This window comes from Saccopteryx bilineata, chromosome 1 (genome assembly GCF_036850765.1).
Source record: "Saccopteryx bilineata isolate mSacBil1 chromosome 1, mSacBil1_pri_phased_curated, whole genome shotgun sequence".
NCBI lineage: Eukaryota > Metazoa > Chordata > Mammalia > Chiroptera > Emballonuridae > Saccopteryx > Saccopteryx bilineata.
Window position 1 is genome coordinate 358,895,871 of NC_089490.1, and position 19,557 is coordinate 358,915,427.

The window sequence follows — 19,557 nt, forward strand, 5'->3', positions numbered from 1 at the left end:
GAATCCTGGTCTGTGGGGGTGCAGTAGATAGAGTGTCGACCTGGAATGCTGAGGTTGCCAGTTCGAAACCCAGGCTTGCCCAGTCAAGGCACATATGACAAGCAAGCAATGAACAACTAAGGTGAAGCAACTATAAGTTGATACTTCTCATTTCCACCCCCTACCCCATAAAAATCAATCAATAAAATCTTAAAAAGTGAAAAAGGAAAAGAAAAAGAAAGGTTAGACTAGACAAGTCTGAGCCTGGTGGCACGGGCTGTGGGGTCCAGTTCAAGGCAGCCCCGTCTTCCCCAGTCTGGCCCTCTCCCTCCACCTCCCTTATCTCTCTCTGGATAAGAGCTAGTTCCTGGAGCTCCCACACCCACCCAGAACCCTCAGCAACACCTTTGGCTCTTTCCACTGGAGGCCCAAGATTGAGTTGTGCATTATTGTTTTGGGGGGAGGAGAGGAGGCAGCTGGGGTTGGGAGGAGACAGGTTCTTCCAGTTTGTAAATGATTCTCTGGCAGTCAGGTCTGGCTTGATACCTCGGAACAAGTCACCATTTTAGATGAGGAGGAGTTGGCAGCTTGGAGAGTTGCTTTACAAAATGATTTTTCGAGCTGGTGCATTCCTCAGATGCCCTGTGTGATGGGTGCCGAATACATTTTCACATCTGCTCAGTGCCCCCCAGAGCCAGGCTCTGCTGTCACACGTGTACCTCACCCTTCACGGCAACCCCGCAAGGTGCAGATGGTTACCTTCTCTTACAAAAGGATTAACTGAGGCTCAGTAGTTCTGTGGCTTGTGTGAGGCCATATGGACAGCGAGGGGCCAAGCTGAGCTTTGGATTCGGGCTTTCATGCCCCAAAGCCTGTGGTTTTCTCTGTACCACCTGCCCATCCTCAGAAAAGACTGCGGGATACCAGTCAAATTGTCAATTAGTCACTGCATCCTGTGCTCAGTGCTGGGCAGAGAAGTGGTTCCAAAGATAAAGACTGAGGGTTATTAATACTCTCTGAACAGCAAACGAGTCTGCTCTGTTTATGCGCTCTGGGTGGCAAGTGTTGGATGGGGGGAAAGTTGAAGCACAGTAGGAGGCGGTGTTTATATGAACGATGCCAGAGTGAGCATTGTGGACCTTCCACAAGCCGGGGGAGCGTCTGTGAAGGGCTCCACGTCTCACCGGTGCCGGGCAGGCTTAGAGCCAGCTCTCTCAGTTGGTTGGATTTGTTGAGTTGCAGGGGCCAGCGCAGGCAGGTGAGTTCTCATGGAGGACGGAGGCTCTGCCTGGATCAGGGAATGTGCTGTTCTCCTTTCAGCCAAACGTGCTACAGGCACGTTGGGAGCTCTTGGGGGAAGGAGAGAACAGAGGGTGGGGTCCTCTTCTGTTGCTGGTATACCCTCACCTGTCAGTATGTGGGTGTCCAGTGTCTGGACAGTGTGTCTGTCCCCAGCAGGCTGCTCCTTACAGGTAGTGCTCAGCACGGCTACCGTGCAAGATTCACAGGTGCTTGCACGGGGATTTCTCCCCACTGCTTTCCTCACTGTCACCTGGGCAGCCCCTTAGCTGCCTGCTTCCCCAGGCCACCCTCTCCTGCTCATCTTCCCAGAGACTTATCTTAGCTGCTGTTTCGTCCCCTGCACCCCATGGCCCACTGGGGAAGCCAGTCCCCTCCACGATCTGCTGTGGGCACCCCTACCACATCGTGTCATGAGTCCTGAACTCCCATAGTGTTGAACTTGCTGTCATTCTGCAGCTGTACGGGCTCTTCCCAGACTCACACCTTTGTATGGTCTCTCCTTAGACTGATGACGCCCACTCCCCAGTTTCCTAGTGAAATCTACTTTGTTCCTGAAATTGTCACATTTTGGCATTTTCCTCTGCTGGCTCCTCCTGCTCTGGCCTTGCATAGCCACCTGCTCTGTTGGCCACCTCCTGCTCTGGGCTTCACCTTCTATAAGCGCTTGCCCATTGTCTTGTAACCAACTCTTCATGTGCCTGTTTCCCTTGCTACGCCCCATTTCTGTACCCCCAGCACCTAGGTTGATGCCTGGCTCTCACTAAGACACTAGTAATTGTTGTTGAATGAATGAGTAAAGGTTTCAGGAAGAAGATAGACACTGGTCTCTCTCTCTGCTTTTAGTATTGTAAAGCCAGCCCACAAACCAAATGCACCCATAATGGTGCTCCCATCTGGAGAGTGGGAAGCTGCCCAGCCTGAGGGACTCGTCACTGTGTTCGCTGTCCTCCTCCTGCCAGGCCTGTGTCTGCGGGATGTCAGTGTGCTGTATCCTCTCAGTTACAGACCCTCCCATCCCCAATCTCTCCTGAGAGCTGGGCCAGCCCCAGCTCCATGCTTGTCTTGTTGTACTAGCTTTGGATTCTGGGAAAACAGCTAGTGCTTTGGAAAATCAGCTCGAATTTATTTTTGTTCCTTTGAAACTTAAATGGCTTTCCCCCCAAAAATGCCCGAGGTTAGAGTGGTGCAGAGAGAAAGGACCATGGCCAAAACCCAGGCAAGCTATTTCTGTGATGTGAATGAACGCCCATCACGTTTTTCCTTCCATCAGCCTAAGCACTTGTTCCAAAGAGCTCACGGCTCGGTCTTACGAAGCACAGGCTCCTCTTGTCCCACCTGTCTCTGTCTTTCTCTGATGGAGGTGGAGGCTGTGGAATAAGGGGAAGTTTTGAAAAGTTGCTATTTGTTCTCTGTAGAGGGGCAAGACTTGCCCTCTGGTTGCCAACAAAAAAACACGTAAAGATTGACATCTAATGATAGGTGAGATGCTCATATAACCTGGGAGGAATGTGCTTGGAGGTTTGTTGTGGTTTTTTGGGGGGTTTTTTTTGTCTGTGTGCTAATGTCATGTGGCTAGGTTACAGTATATTAGTTAACCCATTTGCAGCAAGAATTTTAGGTTTTTAATGGTGTTAAATCTAGAGTGCTTTTCTGCTTTTTTCCCTTTTACTAGTTACTATTTCTAGAACCATCTGGCTCACAGAAAAATTGAGAAGGGAATGTTGACCTCAGCTAGGGTGTCGCTTTGAGCTGTCTGTGCTTCCGGTCTGCAGTGAGAGGCGTGGAGAGGAAGGGATCGCAGAGCAAGGTAGCACTACCGGGTTAGATGGCACGATCGGTCATTTCCTATAGATTATTTATGTTTAGTACTTAATATTTAGTATCGTAAAGGGATTTTATTTGCTCTCTCACTGCCCACCCTTGGAGCTGACCTCTGCCTTCACCTGTCATTGCAGGTGTGACGTTTCTTCATGGTGTCTCCTTCCCTTGTCTCCACACCACTGCTCCACGTGGCTCCTAAAACATGGGGGAAAATGAGGATGAGAAGCAGACCCAGGCCGGCCAGGTGTTTGAGAACTTCATCCAGGCCTCCACATGCAAAGGCACCCTCCAGGCCTTCAACATCCTCACCCGACAACTGGACCTAGACCCTCTGGACCACCGAAACTTTTATTGCAAGCTCAAATCCAAAGTGACGAGCTGGAAGGCCAAAGCCCTGTGGTACAAATTGGACAAGCGTGGCTCCCACAAAGAATATAAGCGAGGGAAGTCATGTATGAGCACCAAGGTAAGGGAGCCTGCGTGTGACCTTTCTTACCCTTGCGAGACATGTGGGTTGACTTGTTGAGAGGGTAGGAAGCTGTTGCCATTTTGACCTTCTAAGGTTCTTAATGTGTGTGTGTGTGTGTGTGTTTTATTGCCTTGCTCAGTTGACGGTTTTCTTTGTCTGTATATACATGCACAGCTTATCTTGATTGGGAGTTTCCATCTTATTGTGGTGGCTTTAGCAACTCTTCTTGTGCCCTTTCCAAGGCAGAGAAATTAAAGGCATGCTTGGCATTATCTTGCTTCAATTTCTACTGCCACGACTATTAATAGTAGCTAGTACTTATTGAGCAACTTCCGGGTGCCAGGCACTTGATGTTCATGGTTTCTTTGAACGCCCACCATAGTCCATTGGGCCATTTTAGAGATATGGAAACTGAAAAATCAATGATCTTGCCCCAAGGTCACACAGTTAGAAGGCAACCTTGGTCTAATTCTGAGGGAGGGGGGGGCCCTACATTCCATGGAGAGGCACAATTAGGGTTGTGTTCCCTTGGGAGCAAACAGTTTAGAAAGATGCCCTGACTTTAACTGGCTAAGAAATAGATCTTTGGTCCTTACTGCCTTTTCTTCCCTCTGTCTCTTCTTTCTCAACCTCTGCATTCCCTGCCTCCTTACCTCCTTTCCCAGGATGCGTTTCCGTGCTCAGGATCATGCTGTGGTTAACCCTTCACAGGCTGAATACTCCCCCCACTGTTTGGCCATATGGAGCATCTGTGAATGTGGGGCTGAACAGCATGTCCCATCTCAGATGGGTGGGCTATGCAAGGCCCACCACTGAATAGATAGCTGGGAGTCAAGATTTCCTGGATGGGCTTTGGGGGCTGCCCACCCTAGCCTACTGGTCCAGACTGGATGTTTAGGTTAAAAGTGAGCACGCTGTGTTTAGATCTCATAGGAGATAGCTCAGCCAGAGCCCTTGGAATTCTAGTCGGTGCCAATCCCAAACAAGAGGATTGAACTCTCCATGGCGATCAGGGCTGTTGTGTGTTTGTTTTGCTGTTGAGTCTACCGTGGGATATAGCTGTCTTCCCTTACCCCAGGAAGACAGCTGCCAAGCTCTCTGAGGCAGGGACGCACAACTGTACAAGGCTCGGGAAGAGCATTGCATCCGGGTGAAACAGACCAATGGCTTCAGCTCAGGGTGACCTAGCCACAAGCTTCAGCCTCACACAGAGGAGATGGACGTGTTAAACAAAAGGAAGGGGGGAAAGGAGTGGGGCCAGCATCCTAGGTGCCATCTCCGCCCAGCACCTCCTAGCTGTTGCAATTTCATGGTTCAAGTTCACTGGGAAGTTCTTAGAAGTGCGGGAAGCTTTTAGCTTTAAAAGCATTAACCTTCTCAGTAATTACATATGGTAGTTTTCTTTTAAAAAGGTGCCACAGAAGTCAGGTGGCTGGACTGCAAGGTGTTTTCCAGGCAAGGTTCTTAGAGGTCTTATTTTATTAGGAAATGCAGGAGGGGGAAGTCTCTTGGCAATCTGAAGACAGACCTGCAGAGGGAGTCAGCCAGCAGAGGGATCAGTGGAGGCCTGACTACCATGTAAATGGCCTTCTTTTAAAAATCACTAGCCAGTGGCCCTAGCCGGTTGGCTCAGTGGTAGAGCGTCGGCCTGGTGTGCAGAAGTCCCGGGTTCGATTCCCGGCCAGGGCACACAGGAGAAGCACCCATATGCTTCTCCAACCCCCTCCTCCTTCCTCTCTGTCTCTCTCTTCCCCTCCCGCAGCCGAGGCTCCATTGGAGCAAAGATGGCCCGGACACTGGGGATGGCTCCTTGGCCTCTGCCCCAGGCGCTAGAGTGGCTCTGGTCCTGACAGAGCGACACCCCGGAGGGGCAGAGCATCGCCCCCTGGTGGGCGTGCCAGGTGGATCCCGGTCGGGTACATGTGGGAGTCTGTCTGACTGTCTCTCCCCGTTTCCAGCTTCAGAAAAAAAAAAAAAAAAATCACTAGCCAGTTGCTTTGCCTGTCTGGCCAGCCCCTATTTTATAAGCTTTGATGGCTTGAAATAGGAGAGTCCTCACGCCCTGTGGTTGGCAGGTCACCACTGGTGCCTGAGAGGCAAAGGGGAGAACTAACATCTTTAGTGAGTGATGCTGAGTAAGAGTGATCCTTGCCCAGGAATTTTTATGTTTTTCTTAGGAGGAGGAATAAAGACATTTCATTTCTTTTTTTTTCTTTTACTTAGAGGAGGTAGAGAGACAGACTCATGCATGCGCCCTGACTGGGATCTACCCAGCAACACCCCTACAGGGTGATGCTCTGCCCATCTGGGGCCGCTGCTCCATTGCTTAGCACTTGAGGCAAACTATTTCAGCACTTGAGGCAAGGCCATGGAGCCGTCCTCGGTGTCCAAGGCCAACTTGCTCAAATCGAGCCATGGCTGCAGGAGGAGAAGAGAGAATGAGAGAGAGAGGGAGGGAGGGAGGGAGGGAGGGAGGGAGAGAGAGAGAGAGAGAGAGAGAGAGAGAGAGAGAGAAATGAGAGGGGGAGGGGTGAAGAAGCAGATGGTCATTTCTCCTGTGTTCCCTGACCAGTAATCAAACCCAGGACTTCCACATGCCGGGCCAATGCTCTACCGTTGAGCCAACTGGCTAGGCCTACAAAGACATTTCAAATGTGTGGTAGACCATCTCATAAAAACTACCTGGAAAGTAAAAATGCATTTGAATATGGATTCTAAGGACAGTTGTGACTGTGTGAGGCCACTTGAGCTGCATATTTCAGAAACCCAACTCAGGCTACCCTAAAGAAAACAGGGAAATCAGTCGTTTGTATAAACAGGAAGGTCCAGACACTCAAAGCCTTTCCATCCTCTCTCTTTCCATCTATCTCTTAGATGTTTTGCTTTGTTTTGGCTCCATTCCTCCATCCTGCAAACAGATTTTTTTTTTTCTATGTTGGTAGCCTCTAGCTCGTATCTTTTAGCTCTGTGACACAAAAGGCTGAAAAAATATCTCAGGGAAGGATCCCTATAGGCTCACCTCTGGGCCATTTATTTTGGCTAAAGCCAGGGGAGCTGCTACTGTCTTTGGCAGCCCTTTCAAGCATCACATGATTGACATGAAGGAGGAGCAGGTCCCCAAGGACATGAGGTGAGAGATGGATAAACAACAGGTGTCCTCTACAGTGACGGGTTATTAGCAGTCCGGTTATGGTAGAGGCCCTTTCCATATTGGGTTCACGTGGATGTTAGCGCTCAGCTCTGAGAGCTGGGCACTTACACTCCTTGTGAGTCAAGCAAACCACAGAACACAGTCCTCTTGCTCTTCCAACATGAACAGATTTGGACTTGCTTACACCCCTCATTTAGATATACTTTGGTGTAGTCAATTATGCTGAGCATTAGCCAAACAAGAAATGCCGGATATTAGCATGCATGTGGCTGGTCATTAATGCTAAGCCATGGGACACAGGTGTGTCAGGTCCCAGGCATATAGCCAAGCTCCTGGTAAGCCACGGGTAGGATGAGAATGAACGAAATTCAGCAAGAACTCCCACCTTTCACTGGTGTGCACACATGTCAGTACCATCTGGAGTGGATCTAGGCTTCAGGATTTCATTAGCATTTACCAACCCCTGCTAATGCCAGGAACTATGCTGCTCCCTTCATGCCAGCAGAGAGAGAGAGAGAGAGAGAGAGAGAGAGTGTGTGTGTGTGTGTGTGTTGCTGGTGATGGTGATGGTGAAGGCAGATTTGTGACCAGGATCTGTTTGGAGAAGAAGGCTCTGGTACAGGTGTCAAAGACAGGGAGAAGGACCTGCAAGGCCACTAGAGCAGTGGCTTAGATGCCTGCTGCATAATCTAACTTGGGATCATTGTTTATTATTGATTATTATTTATGAGGGTTTTGTCAGTCACTTGATAATTCTTTCCTTGGGTGTGATCTGTTTGGATATGAACCAAGGGTATGAACCTTGGAATGAACCAAGGATCAGGGCAAATTAACTTCTTTCAGGACTGCTCTTGGCTCTGTATTAGATTAGTGCCTGAATCAAATGCCGCCTCCAGTTGTGTAATGTTCCTGGGGAAAACAACCCAGGAGAAAATGCAACTTAGCATGGAAATTACCATAACCGTAAAACCATGGCATCTGGTTGTTTATTTCACATGCACCTGTGATGCTAGAAGGAAAAGAGAATGTTGTGTAGAGTCCCTGGTATTTGACAGGTGACATACAGGACCCAGCAAGCTAAAGTTATTTGTCTGAAGCTTGTGGGTGACATTGACAGGACTTGGGCTCTACTTATGGGCTTGCTCATTTATTCTTTTTTTCATATATTTATTATGTATTTCCCTTGCCCTGCACATTAGTAGGTATTTGACAGGGGAGATGGTTTAGAAGGTTAACAAGAAGTGGTTCTTACTTGAACCTTCTATAGAGGAGACAGAAATATCATTATTTCTGTATTTATTCACTTAAACATTTGTGAGGTGAATAGTTACTGAGCAGTTACTATGTGCTAGCTCCTTATCTAGGAATCCACCAGCCACTTAATATCTATGTGGCCTTGGGCATCTTACTTTAATCTCTCCTAGTTTTTCAAATGCTATGAGCCAAAAAGACCTAAGTCTGATGATCTGTTGAGTGGTCAAACTAGGAACACTGATTTTGGTGCTAAACAAGATTTAATTGCAAACAGATTAGAATTGATTTTCTTTTTTGCTTAAAAATTGATTTCTGATAGCAATTCCAAAAAATAAAAATTTGAACATGTTTTTAGCAGTAGCAGCATTTGAACTCACTTAGATCTCTGATCTTCAGTAGGATTCTCTATAAAATGAGGTACTTTCTTCACAGAGTGACTGTGAAGATGAAATGCAGTTATTTTTGTCAAGTGTTTAGAATGCGGCCTAGTACACATGTTTTGCTATTATTATCATGAGTATCCTAAGTGCTGTGAGAGGGGTATGTATACTGTTCTGCAGGAGTGTGTGACTGAGGGAGTCTGAAAATGCTTCCTGGAAGAGGAGGTGTGATCTGGGGCTTGACAGATGAGTAGGAGTTTGCTAAGGGAAGAGCTAGAAGGAACACAAGGCAGAGAGATACAATCTAGGCAGAGTGTGTTGCTCACATACTGGGAATGAAGGTGTATGTGGGGAGAGGTGAGCTGGTGAGAGCCAGAGAGAGCAGAGTGGGTGGACGGCAGGAGACCAGAGACAAAGGCCTCCTGGGGTCAGGCTGCGAAGACAGGGTCCTGCAGTCAAACAGAGGACATGGAGGACCATTGAGGACGAGCCCTGATTCCCAATCCAGGGTTTTTTCCACAGCCTCCCTGTGGTGGCTCATTCATCAGAGGTAACCAGTTCAGGAGAAGGCATTTGAGCATCACTACCATACAAACGGGAGTACAGGAAGTGAGTCATGGACTCTTGTCACCAGCAGAAGTGGGGCTAGCCTATAGAATGAAGACTCTTTGGTCAACTTGTGGAAAGTAAATGTCTATATTTTGTGAGCATCCAGCAGGGTCACCCCACACATTTTGTTCCTGAACGTGACCTTTGTCCTTTTTTGCCTCTGCAGTGGCTCCTCGGTGGGGGATAATGCATGCAGCCCACCTCCTGCATGGTTCCTGAGCTACAGGGGGAGGCAGGCAGGGAGGGTGGGAGATTGGGAGCGGTGAAGCTGGGAGCAAAAGGCTGCTACCTCTTGGCCCTGATAAGCCTATCTGACATTCCAGAACTCTGAAATCACCCACCACAGCCCCCGAAGGCAGGCTCTGCAGCACTGATGGGGCCCTATCTAGTACCACTTTGCCTAATATGGACACTTGCAAATAGAGCAGAAGATGGTCTCCAGGGTGTGACATTCTGTTCCCATTGAACAACAAGCTTAGATGAACTCTGCATTTGTCCACTTACCTGATAATGGACTCCTGGCACTGCTACGTTAGAATGGTCAAGCCTAGATGACCAGTTGGGTTGTGTGAATTACTACAATGGTCATCACAACTCCGCAGGGAGTGTGTGGGTTTGCATGAATGCGTGCACTGGGTACTATATTTGAACTTGAGTAAATTGAATACTTCACAATATTAAACTCAGTTGAAAAAACTCTTTTTTGGCTGTCTTCATGAGAAATGGTTAATCTGGGTTCACTGTGGTTCATTTTATAAATAGATTTGTAAATAAAGGCCCCTTTGTCTTTTTAAGAAAAAAATAATTTATTTTCTTTAGTTAAAAAAGAAATGCTTGCTCATAGAAAAATAATTTAAGCAGGACAAGAAAATATACTGTGAAAAGAAATGTCTTGTCTCCAGGTCCCCTCCCTAGGGGAAACCACTGTCCCATATCCTGTGTGCCTTTCTTGAAAGTCTCTGCTTGTGTGTGTGTGTGTGTGTGTGTGTGTCTGTGTCCATTTGTGCATGCATGTGGACGTGTGCATCCCCCTTTCTTTTTGATAATTTTTACACATATTTATTGTATATCTTGCTTTTTGTCATTCAAAAATATATGTTAGCCTGACCTGTGGTGGTGCAGTGAATAGAGTGTTGACCTGGAATGCTGAGGTTGCTGGTTTGAAACCCCGGGCTTGCCCGGTCAAGGCACATAGGGGAGTTGATGCTTCCTGCTCCTCGCCCCTTTCTCTCTCTTTCTCTTCCCTCTCTGAAATAAATAAAATTTATAAAATGGCTAAAAAATATGTTAGAGATTGTCATATCAGTACATGGGACACCAATCCTTTGATTACTTACACGGATTTTTAGGGCTTCCTGTTTCATGGCTAGATTACAATTTATTTAACTGCTTAGGTTTTGCCAGTCTATTGCTGTTTTAAACAGAGCTGTGCATACTTCCTCATACGTGCTTTGTATAGATGTGAAACCATCGCTATGAGATAAATACTGAGAATTTCAACATCATAGGTATGTGCATTGCATTTACAATATCACAGGCATGGTCAAATTCGGCCCCCAGAAATGCTTCCTGTGGACACTCCCACCAAGAGTTGTGGAGAATGCTAAGAAGAGTCCTTTAAAGGGGAGCTACCATGCCGGATATTGGCTACTTGGCTTTTCCTTGGCCTTGCTGAGGAGGCAATGGGATGGACACCCTCTGAGTCCTAGAGTCTGGGCTGGTGGTCCTTGAACAGAGCCACTGAGTGATCGCAGTCACCAGAATTTCATTGCTGTTACCACCCAACATTTGCATAGTACTTTATAGTCGAAAAAGATAGTTGCGTATACATGGTTTCATTCAGAAGTCTGCTTTATCAGTGAAGGTGAATGGTCTTTAAAATAAGAACAAATACAGATGTATACTTTCCTCTTCACAATTGTATCAAAGAATGGGAGATTTTAAAGCCCTAGCCCAGGGAGGACCTATACTGTTTGGGCTGAACAGGGACCCCTTTCTGGCTTAGCTAACTTGTTCTCTTGATGATTGAGTGTAGTAAATATCACACCTCCTCCAGGGAGTCTTTCCTGACCTCTCCTCTACTTCCCCCTTCTTTATCCCATCCCTCGTCTGGGTTTGGTGCCCTGTGTGGGCTTCCAGGCTCTGGTCCTTCCAGATGTCCTCAAAATCATTGATTGCTTTTTTTTTTTTTTTTTTGTCTCTTTTACACTCACATCCTAAGGATAGAGACAATGTCTGGCTCATTCATGGATCTCAAGCACCCAGCACAGGGGTTGGCACAGGGAAACTACTCAGGGACTGGGTTAGTGAACTCTGTAGCAGCTCAAGATGCTTTTTCTGGAGCTGTACAAATAGTGTACTATATGACATCGGTAGTTCTTCTTTCTGGAGCTCTGCTGGGTAAGTCCTGTCTTTCCAAGCTTTGATAGTGGGTTTGCAGAAGGCAGCAGCACTAGCCAATTCCTTTATTTCCTTGTTTAAGCATCTGTCCAAATTTGCATCAGCCCATTGCTTCCTGAGCCTCCTTTCCCTGTGGTGTGGGGATGATGACCACAGCCTTGTCTGGGCCTGGACGAGCATCTGGCTACTTGTGGTGTTTACAAGGGGAAAGGGGAATCAGCCAATAGGCCTGGAGGCTGAAGGGCTGGGTCTTCTTTTTCTTGGAGAAAAAACGAAAACTCTCTTGTAGTTTCTGGCCCACCCAGGGTTGCACAAAGCCTTAGGGAATCTCTGGCTAAAATTATCCAAATAAATGTGTACCACGGGGCAGGGCAAAAGGAAACCATGAAGCCGGTCCATGCTTTGCTTCCCAGACTGGGAGGAACCCCTGGCTGCCCTCTTTCCTGCTCATCAGAGATTATTGCTTTGCTTTGCTTTTTTTTTTTTAAATAATAAAAAAAAATATTTTAGAGATCAGTGTATTCCATGGGCAGGGAATTTTCCACTTAGTGTGAATAGATCTGTCTACCTCCTACTCAGCTGGGTGGGGCATCAAGCTGAGTTCAGCCTCCAGCCGAGAGGGCAGGTCCAGGGAGGGTCCCTGGGCGGCCTAGCCCTTAGTGTGTTCTCTCTGAGTCAGTACGGACGGCACTCGGCTGCAAGTAACTGACCCTGACTGCAGGGACTTCAGGAAATAGGGGCTTATTTTTAAGCCAGACACCAGGAGACAGGTGGTGGCCAAAGCACTTCAGTGGCTATCTTCTTTGTGACTCTCTAGGTCAGCGTCGTCCAATAGGAATGTAGTGCAAGCCACATATATGTAACTTAAGATCTTCTAGCAAAGTCACATTTGAAAAGTACAAAGAAATGGTGAAATATATTTTAATAATATATTTTATTTAACCTAATATACCCACAATACTATCATTTTAACATATAGTCAACATAAAAATGATTGAGATAGTTTGTGTTTTTATTTTTATTTTTTTGTACTAAGTCTCTGAAATTCTGGGTGTGTTTTACAGCTCATCTCACTTTAGACGAGCCACACTTCAAATGCTCAGTCACACGGGACTAGTGGCTTTCGAACTGCATAGTGCAGCTCTAGGCTTTCCCTTCTACTTGTCACTTTGTTGTCACAAGATGATAGTCTTCTTCTTTTATTTTATTTTTTAAATTAAAGGTATTGGGGTGACACTGGTTAATAGGATCATATAGGTTCCAAGTGTATATTTCTATGATACACAGTCTGTACGTTGCATTATGTGCCCACCACCCGAAGTCAAACCACTTCCCATCATCAGATATTTGACCCCTTTTGCCCCCCATTCTCCTGCCCCCTTTTCGTCTTTTAAAACAGCTATCACATCTGCTTTAGAGGCAGGAAGAAGATAGGAGGGGCTGCTCCAGCTGACACATCGCCTTACCACGTGGGCAAGAGTGTCCCCAGGAACTTCACTGAAATACAAGTCCGTGGGGGCAGGACTTTTTGCCTATATAGTTTTTGCTGATTCCCCAGTCCCTAGGATAATGTCTGATGCATATTTGTCAAAGGTTGAGTTGTTAAAAGCAAATGCTTAGAAGGTGTTTGTGGTGTAAGGTATTCATTAACAATCAACACCTGTGAGAGGAGTGATTATGGGGGGGCAGGGAAGCAGGACTGGACAGAAGCAGTGAAACTGTACAAGAGAGCAGATGACTGCAGGCTCAAGTAACTGGGTACTTTGTACTTAGCCTTTCTTTGTAAGAGACAATGGTGGGAGGCCTAACAAACTTCAGGTAACAAAGGATGGTTAGCTCTGAGCTGTCTATAGAACATATTTAACATATATCCCAATAAATCTATTGTATTACATAACATATAGTTATAGAAGTATATGCTTTAAGGGGAGTAATTGTAAATATAGTATTTCCACGTACTATTGGATGTATTGCATATAAAATTATATTACAACAAAAACTTTTCCCCTTAAACTTCTGTGCAGCTTCTTGGAAAGAAAATCCAAGTATGTTCTAACTTCAGAGCCCGCTCCGAACTTCACCTGTTTGTGTGTGTGCTGCTGCCAGCTGGCACACCCCCCCCCCCCCTGTGTCTGGAGAGCTTTAATTAGAGAGATAAATACAGGGGAGCAAGCCATCACCAAAGGTTTGTCCACGGGGGTTCCGCAGTGGATGATTTTATTCTTGGGTACTTTCCCCAGGGAGAGCTGTCTGACTCTGAGGACCACACCTGGGTAGTTCCTTTAGGTTCAAGTCTGAAGAACAGGCCAGGGAAGTCTTTTCCCCTTCCCCCAAGGACCCACCTGCTGACCTTTATGACAGCAGTTTATTGCTCTCTCTAGCTTTAAGAAAGTGAGCTCTTCTTTTATTTTTTTCATTTCTGATATCATTTATTTTCTATTGTTGTAAAGTATATATAATATAAAATTTGCCATTTAAATTTTTTTTTACTTTTTAGTAAATCTATTGTGATGACATTGGTTAATAAAATGATAGAGGTTTCAAGTGTTCTATAAGACATCATCTGTATATTGCATTGTGTGCTCACCACCCCAAATCAAGTCTCTGCCATCAGAATTCCTCCTCCCTTTACTCTCTTCTACCCCTCCTTCCCTCTGGTAGTCACCACACTGTTGTCATATCTGTGAGGTTTACTTTCACTTTTTTTGCTTTATCCCTTCACCTTTTTCACTCAGTCCCAACAGCTGTCGGTCTGTTCTCTGTATCAATGAATGTTTCTATTTTGTTTGTTAGTTTATTTTGTTTATTAGATTCCACATATGAGTGAAATCACATGGCACTAGTTTTTCTCTGCCTGGCTTATTTCACTTAGCATAATACTCTCCAGGTCCACCCATGCTGTCTCAAAAGGTAAGATTTCCTTCTTTTTATGGCTGAGTAGTATTCTATTGTGTGAATGTACCACAGCAGGTAAGTGGATAAGAGAGCAGCCCAAGTGCCCATCTTTTTCTTTCTTTAAATTTGTATTGAAGTGACATTGGTTAATAAAATTACTAATAGGTTTCAAGTGTACAATTCTACATCATCTGTATATTTTCTTGTGTTCACCACCCGAAGTCGCCATTTACCCCTGTTTCTCCGCTTCTAGCTGCCCCCAGCCTCCTTTCCCTCCGGTAATCATCATACCACTCACTGTCTGTGTCTATGAGTTTGGTTTTTGTTTTTGCTTAATCTTTTCTCCTTTTTCACCCTGTTCCCCCAATGCCCCTCCTTCTGACAGGTATTAGTTTGCTCTCTGCATTCATGAGTCTGTTTCTGTTTTGTTAGTTTATTTTGTTAATTATATTCCACATATGAGTGAAATCATATGGTATTTGTCTTTTCTGACTGGCTTATTTCAGTTAGCAGACTCCTCGCCAGGTCCATCCATGCTGTCGCAAAGGTTTCCTTATATTTTTTACAGCCGATTAGTATTCCATTGTGTAGATACACTGCGGCTTCTTTATCCACTCATCTACTGATGAGTACTTGGGCTGCTTCCAAATCTTGGCTATTGTAAATAATGCTGCAGTGAAGATAGTGGTGCATATATTCTTTCTAATTAGTGTTTTGGAATTTTTTTGTGTATATTTCCAGAAGTGGAATCACTGGGTCCACTTACTCTCATTTTTTTTTTTTTTTTTTTAGTGAGAGAGACAGAGACAGGGACACACAAAGGGACAGACAGGGACAGACAGGCAGGAAGGGAAAAAGATGAGAAGCATCAATTCTTCATTGTGGCACCTTATTTGTTCATTGATTGCTTTCTCATATGTGCCTTGATGGGGGGCTCCAGCTGAGCCAGTGACCCCTTGTTCAAGCCAGCAACCTTGGACTCAAGCTATTGACCTTGGGCTTCAAGCCAATGACCTTTGGGCTCAAGCCAGCGACCATGGGGTCATGTCTATGATTCCACGATCAAGGCAGTGACCCCACGCTTGAGCAGGTGAGCGCACGCTCAAGCTGGAGACCTCAGGGATTTGAACCTGGTTCCTCTGCATCCCAGGCCAATGCCCTATCCACTGTGTCACCACCTGGTCAGGCAACTTATGCTCATATTTTAAATTGCCATCACTAAATTAAATTTTTCACAATTATTAATTCATTAGAAAATCGTTTTAAGTGTCTATTACATGCTGGACACCAGAGATATAACAGTGAAAAAAACATCCACAAAATTCCTGCCCTCTTGGAGTTTATGTACTTCGCAGTGAGAGACAGACAATAAACATGTGTGGTCTGAGTGGGCACACGTGTGTGTCGTGGAAAGTGCTAGGGAGAAAATAGAGCAAGGCGAGGGAGTCGTGGGCACCCGGGGCAGAGGGGGGTTGCTGTTATACTGCACGTGCTGGAAGGGTTTCTGTGAGACGGTGATGTTGGGGCAGCGACCTGAAGGAAGCGAGGACGCAAGTGTGTGGCTCTAGTGGGAGGATGAGCCTGAACCGAGGAGACAGCAGCAGGCTCCGAGACGCTGACAGGCACGTGGGCTCAGTGTGTTCTCGGAACACAAGGAACCGCTGGCTGGGGGGGAAGGGGGTGGAGGGGAGCCAGGCTGTGGTGGGAAGAGATGGGTCCAGGAAGGGAGTTTGAGGGGCCCAGGGCTCCGGGGCTGTGGGCCTGGAAGCCGTGGGAGGGACTTGTACTCTGAAAGAGATACGAAGTGCAGCAGGCTTTGAAGCCAGGAGTCACATGCTCTGACTCCCTCATGGGAGGAATTGTGAAATCTCAGAGGTGGAAAAAGTCAAGGTAGACTGGAGTCTCTCCCCTCTGTAAACAACAACCATCTCAGGCCTAAGGAATTTACTGCACCCTGTGCCTGCCCTGTCTCAGGGGACCTGCCGGCTCTTCCCTCACAGACCAGCAGACTGGCAACAGGCGGGAACCGGCTTCGCTGCCTGGCTGAGGGCAGAGCTAAACGTGCTGAGTTGGTCTTCTTGGAAGGAAGAATTCTCCAGAACACCCATAGCCCTCAATGCTATCCAAGAAGGAGTATTTTGTATTCCCTCATTCACTCACTCATTTAGTGACTGCTGCCTGCCAGTTCTCTGTGGGCACCAGAGAGAAGGGTGAACAGCAGAGAAGGTCTCTATACTCACGGAGCTTTCTTCCCATAGAGTCGGCAGAGAACAGAAGCACACAGAAATAACTGTCATGACATCCCAAGAGGACACTGTTGTAGATGTTGTGACAGAGAGAACTGGGGGAGGGGAGTTGATTCTAGAAAGGGTGTCAGGAGGTGATGTTTACACTGAGACCTATAGATAAGAGACAACCAGCCAGCAAACAGCTGGTTGTTGAAAAAGGACCTCAAGTGCAAAGGCCCTGAGGTGACAAAGCAGCCAGGCAGCCTAGGGAGCTGGAGTGAAGTGAGCTAAGGGAAAAGTGTTATAAGATAAGGTGGGGCCTGACTGGACGGTAGTGCAGTGGATAGAGCATCAGACTAGGATGCGGAGGACCCAGGTTCGAAACCCCGAGGTTGCTGGCTTGAGCACGGGCTCATCATCTTGAGTGCGGGCTCACCAGCTTGAGTACAAGGTCTCTGGCTTGAGCATGGGATCATAGATGTGACCTCATGGTAGCTGGCTTGAGCCCAAAGGTTGCTAGCTTGAGCAAGGGGTCACTCACTTTGCTGGAGCCCCCCTAGTTAAGGCACATATGAGAAAGCAATCAATGAACAACTGAGGTGCCCCAATGAAGAATTGATGCTTCTTATCTCCCTTCCTGCCTGTGTGTTCCTATTTGTCCCTCTCTCTGACTCTCTCTTTATCTCTGTCAAAAAAAACCACACAAAACAATGAGGTGGGGTGAGGGGCTGACAGAAGGCAGATTACTGAAGGGCCTCACATGCGTCTGTTGTATCAAGTTCATGCTTTATTTTAACAACTCTTTGAATCGCAGCTCCACTACTAAGTAGTGTGGCCTTGCCTCTTGGAGCCTCTGTTTCCTTATCTATGAAATGGGAGTAGTAATAATAATAAGAAGTTATTACCTCAAAGGGCTGGGGTGAAGTTTATACATGAAATGCCCATCAAGCTTGTAAAGTCCCAGTAGCTGTTCATTACCTCGTTCTCCTTCCTGAAACTATCCTATTAGCTTTGTGACACAACATTTTGGACCCATGAAGATAACCCTCTGCGTGTGTATCTCAGGCTCTTACCTCCCTCTTGTGCCCCATGAGCCCACCCTTAGGTACCTTGTGGACATCTTCAGGACGTCCCTTGGGCACCTTTAAACCATAGTCACCATCTCCTTTCTGAAATCTGATTCTCTTCCTCTGTTTTTCCAAGTCCTGAAGCCTCAAAGCTCTGCAGGCATCCTGGTCTCCCCCTGCTCTCCAGCCCACATCTAATCAGCAGTCAGGTCCTGCTGCAGCTTACTTTGCAATTCTATTCGTATCCATCCCCTCTTCTCCATCCCCACTGCCCCCATTTGGGTGGAAGCAGTGCTCTCTGACCCACACGACCAGTTGCCAGTCTGTGAGCTCTTCTTTTGCCTTTCCTGCCCTCCAGCCCAGCTGCCAACCCCAGCAGAGTGACCCTTCCAAGCACAGATCCAAATGTGGCTCTTGGTCCAAATTCCTGGCTCCCAGCACCTGGGCCAAGTTACACCTCCACGTTCAGCCTGGCCCAGTGCACTGCCTGAACTGCCTTCTCCCGTCTCACCAGCCCTGTGTTCCAGGGTGCCCTTCCCACATGCCCTACACTAGCCACAGTCCCTCCCTGATTGACCTCAGCCTCTTCTCCTCCCTCCCTGCCTTGCTCTGCTCAGAGGCCCCCCACTCCTGTGGCTCCAGCAGCTCCCACCTCCTACCTTCACCCCATAGTCCCTCCCTGATTGACCTCAGCCTCTTCTCCTCCCTCCCTGCCTTGCTCTGCTTGGAGGCCCTCCACTCCTGTGGCTCCAGCAGCTCCCGCCTCCTACCTTCACCCCCACAGTCCTTCCAAGGGCCACACCTGGGAGTTTGCCCCTCCCCCCAGAACTGCTCTTCCTAAATTCTCATTTGGAAGGCTCCTCTCTAACCACAACCCTAAGCTGCTGCTTCTGTTACTGTGTCACTCTCTCAAAACCTGCTGCCAACCGAGACTTTCCTCCCCAGCCAGCTCCTCCCTTACCCCACCCGAAGCCTGTGTTCTGTGTGGGCCTGGGCGGTGGTCTCAGTGGCTTGTCAGGGTCCCGCCTTCCTGAGGAGGTCTGACTCGAACCCTTGTGCTGACCTCAAAGGCTGCCTGCCCCTGTTGGAGAAAGTCGCAGAATTCAATAGGGCGGCTTCAGAACCAAGTTCTGATGGCTGAATGCTGGACATCTTGGTGCTGCCAGGACAGCCCTTCTGTTTGCCTCTTGCTGCCATCCTTTGCCCTCTGCCCTTCTGCCCTCCCGCCCCTCCTTGGAAGTAGCCACCCTACTTCTCATGAGAACCAATATCGTCAGCACAGTTTCTTCTTTCCTTCTCGACCAGATTCCTGGGGAAGATCATCTCTGTGCTGCTTGCTCCCATGGCTTCATCCCCCCCTCCCAGCCCATGGTAACCTGGCTTTATTCTCACCACACCAGCCGAGACGCTCTCGGTGGTCTCTGGGGGCCTTGGAGTGAGCCCAGACCATGACTTCCTTTGCATCCTCATCTACTTGGTCGCTTTCAGACACTGGACTGGAAAGTCACCATCTCCTTGAAATCATTCTCCTTAGAGAGGCGCAGAGGGGTAGGCAGGAGCCCTGGCTCTGGCGGGGAGGGGAGAAGGTGGGTATGCTCCTTTACGAGGAGGAACGAGGACCGAGGACCAGCAAACCTGAGGATTAATGAACACCTGTGACCTCCCCCAGTGTTTTCACAGTTTCTTGGCAGGAAGGTTTTCCATAAAGAGCAGGTCATCAGCCTCTCTGCTGAGGCAGCTGAGCTTGGCGACAGGTGTGGGTGGCATGGATTTATGATCCCTTCTGGTATGGCAGGAGCCTCGTATTTTTTCCCTTCAGATTTACTCCGGGGCTCCAGATCACATTGAACGACTTGACCATTGATTAGAAGTTGCTTCACATGCTATAAAGCTTTTTTGCTTACAGAGCAGTTTTGCATTCAGTACCTCGTTTGCCCCTCACCATGACTCTGTGAGGTGAAAGGCTGGCGTTATCATCCCCACTGTACAGATGAGGAGACTG

At 47.5% G+C, this 19,557-nt stretch overlaps 1 protein-coding gene across 6 annotated transcripts in view; it reads left to right on the plus strand.

Moving 5' to 3' along the window:
* MICAL2 (microtubule associated monooxygenase, calponin and LIM domain containing 2) overlaps nucleotides 1-19,557 on the plus strand; it is a 221,651-nt gene that overhangs the window by 45,714 nt on the left and 156,380 nt on the right. For all 6 annotated transcript variants that reach the window (XM_066250979.1, XM_066250974.1, XM_066250975.1 and 3 more), the window contains exon 3: nucleotides 3,237-3,568. In XM_066250979.1, the coding sequence (XP_066107076.1) occupies nucleotides 3,305-3,568 (264 nt within the window). In that variant the 5' untranslated portion in view covers nucleotides 3,237-3,304. The remainder of the gene's footprint in view (nucleotides 1-3,236; nucleotides 3,569-19,557) is intronic.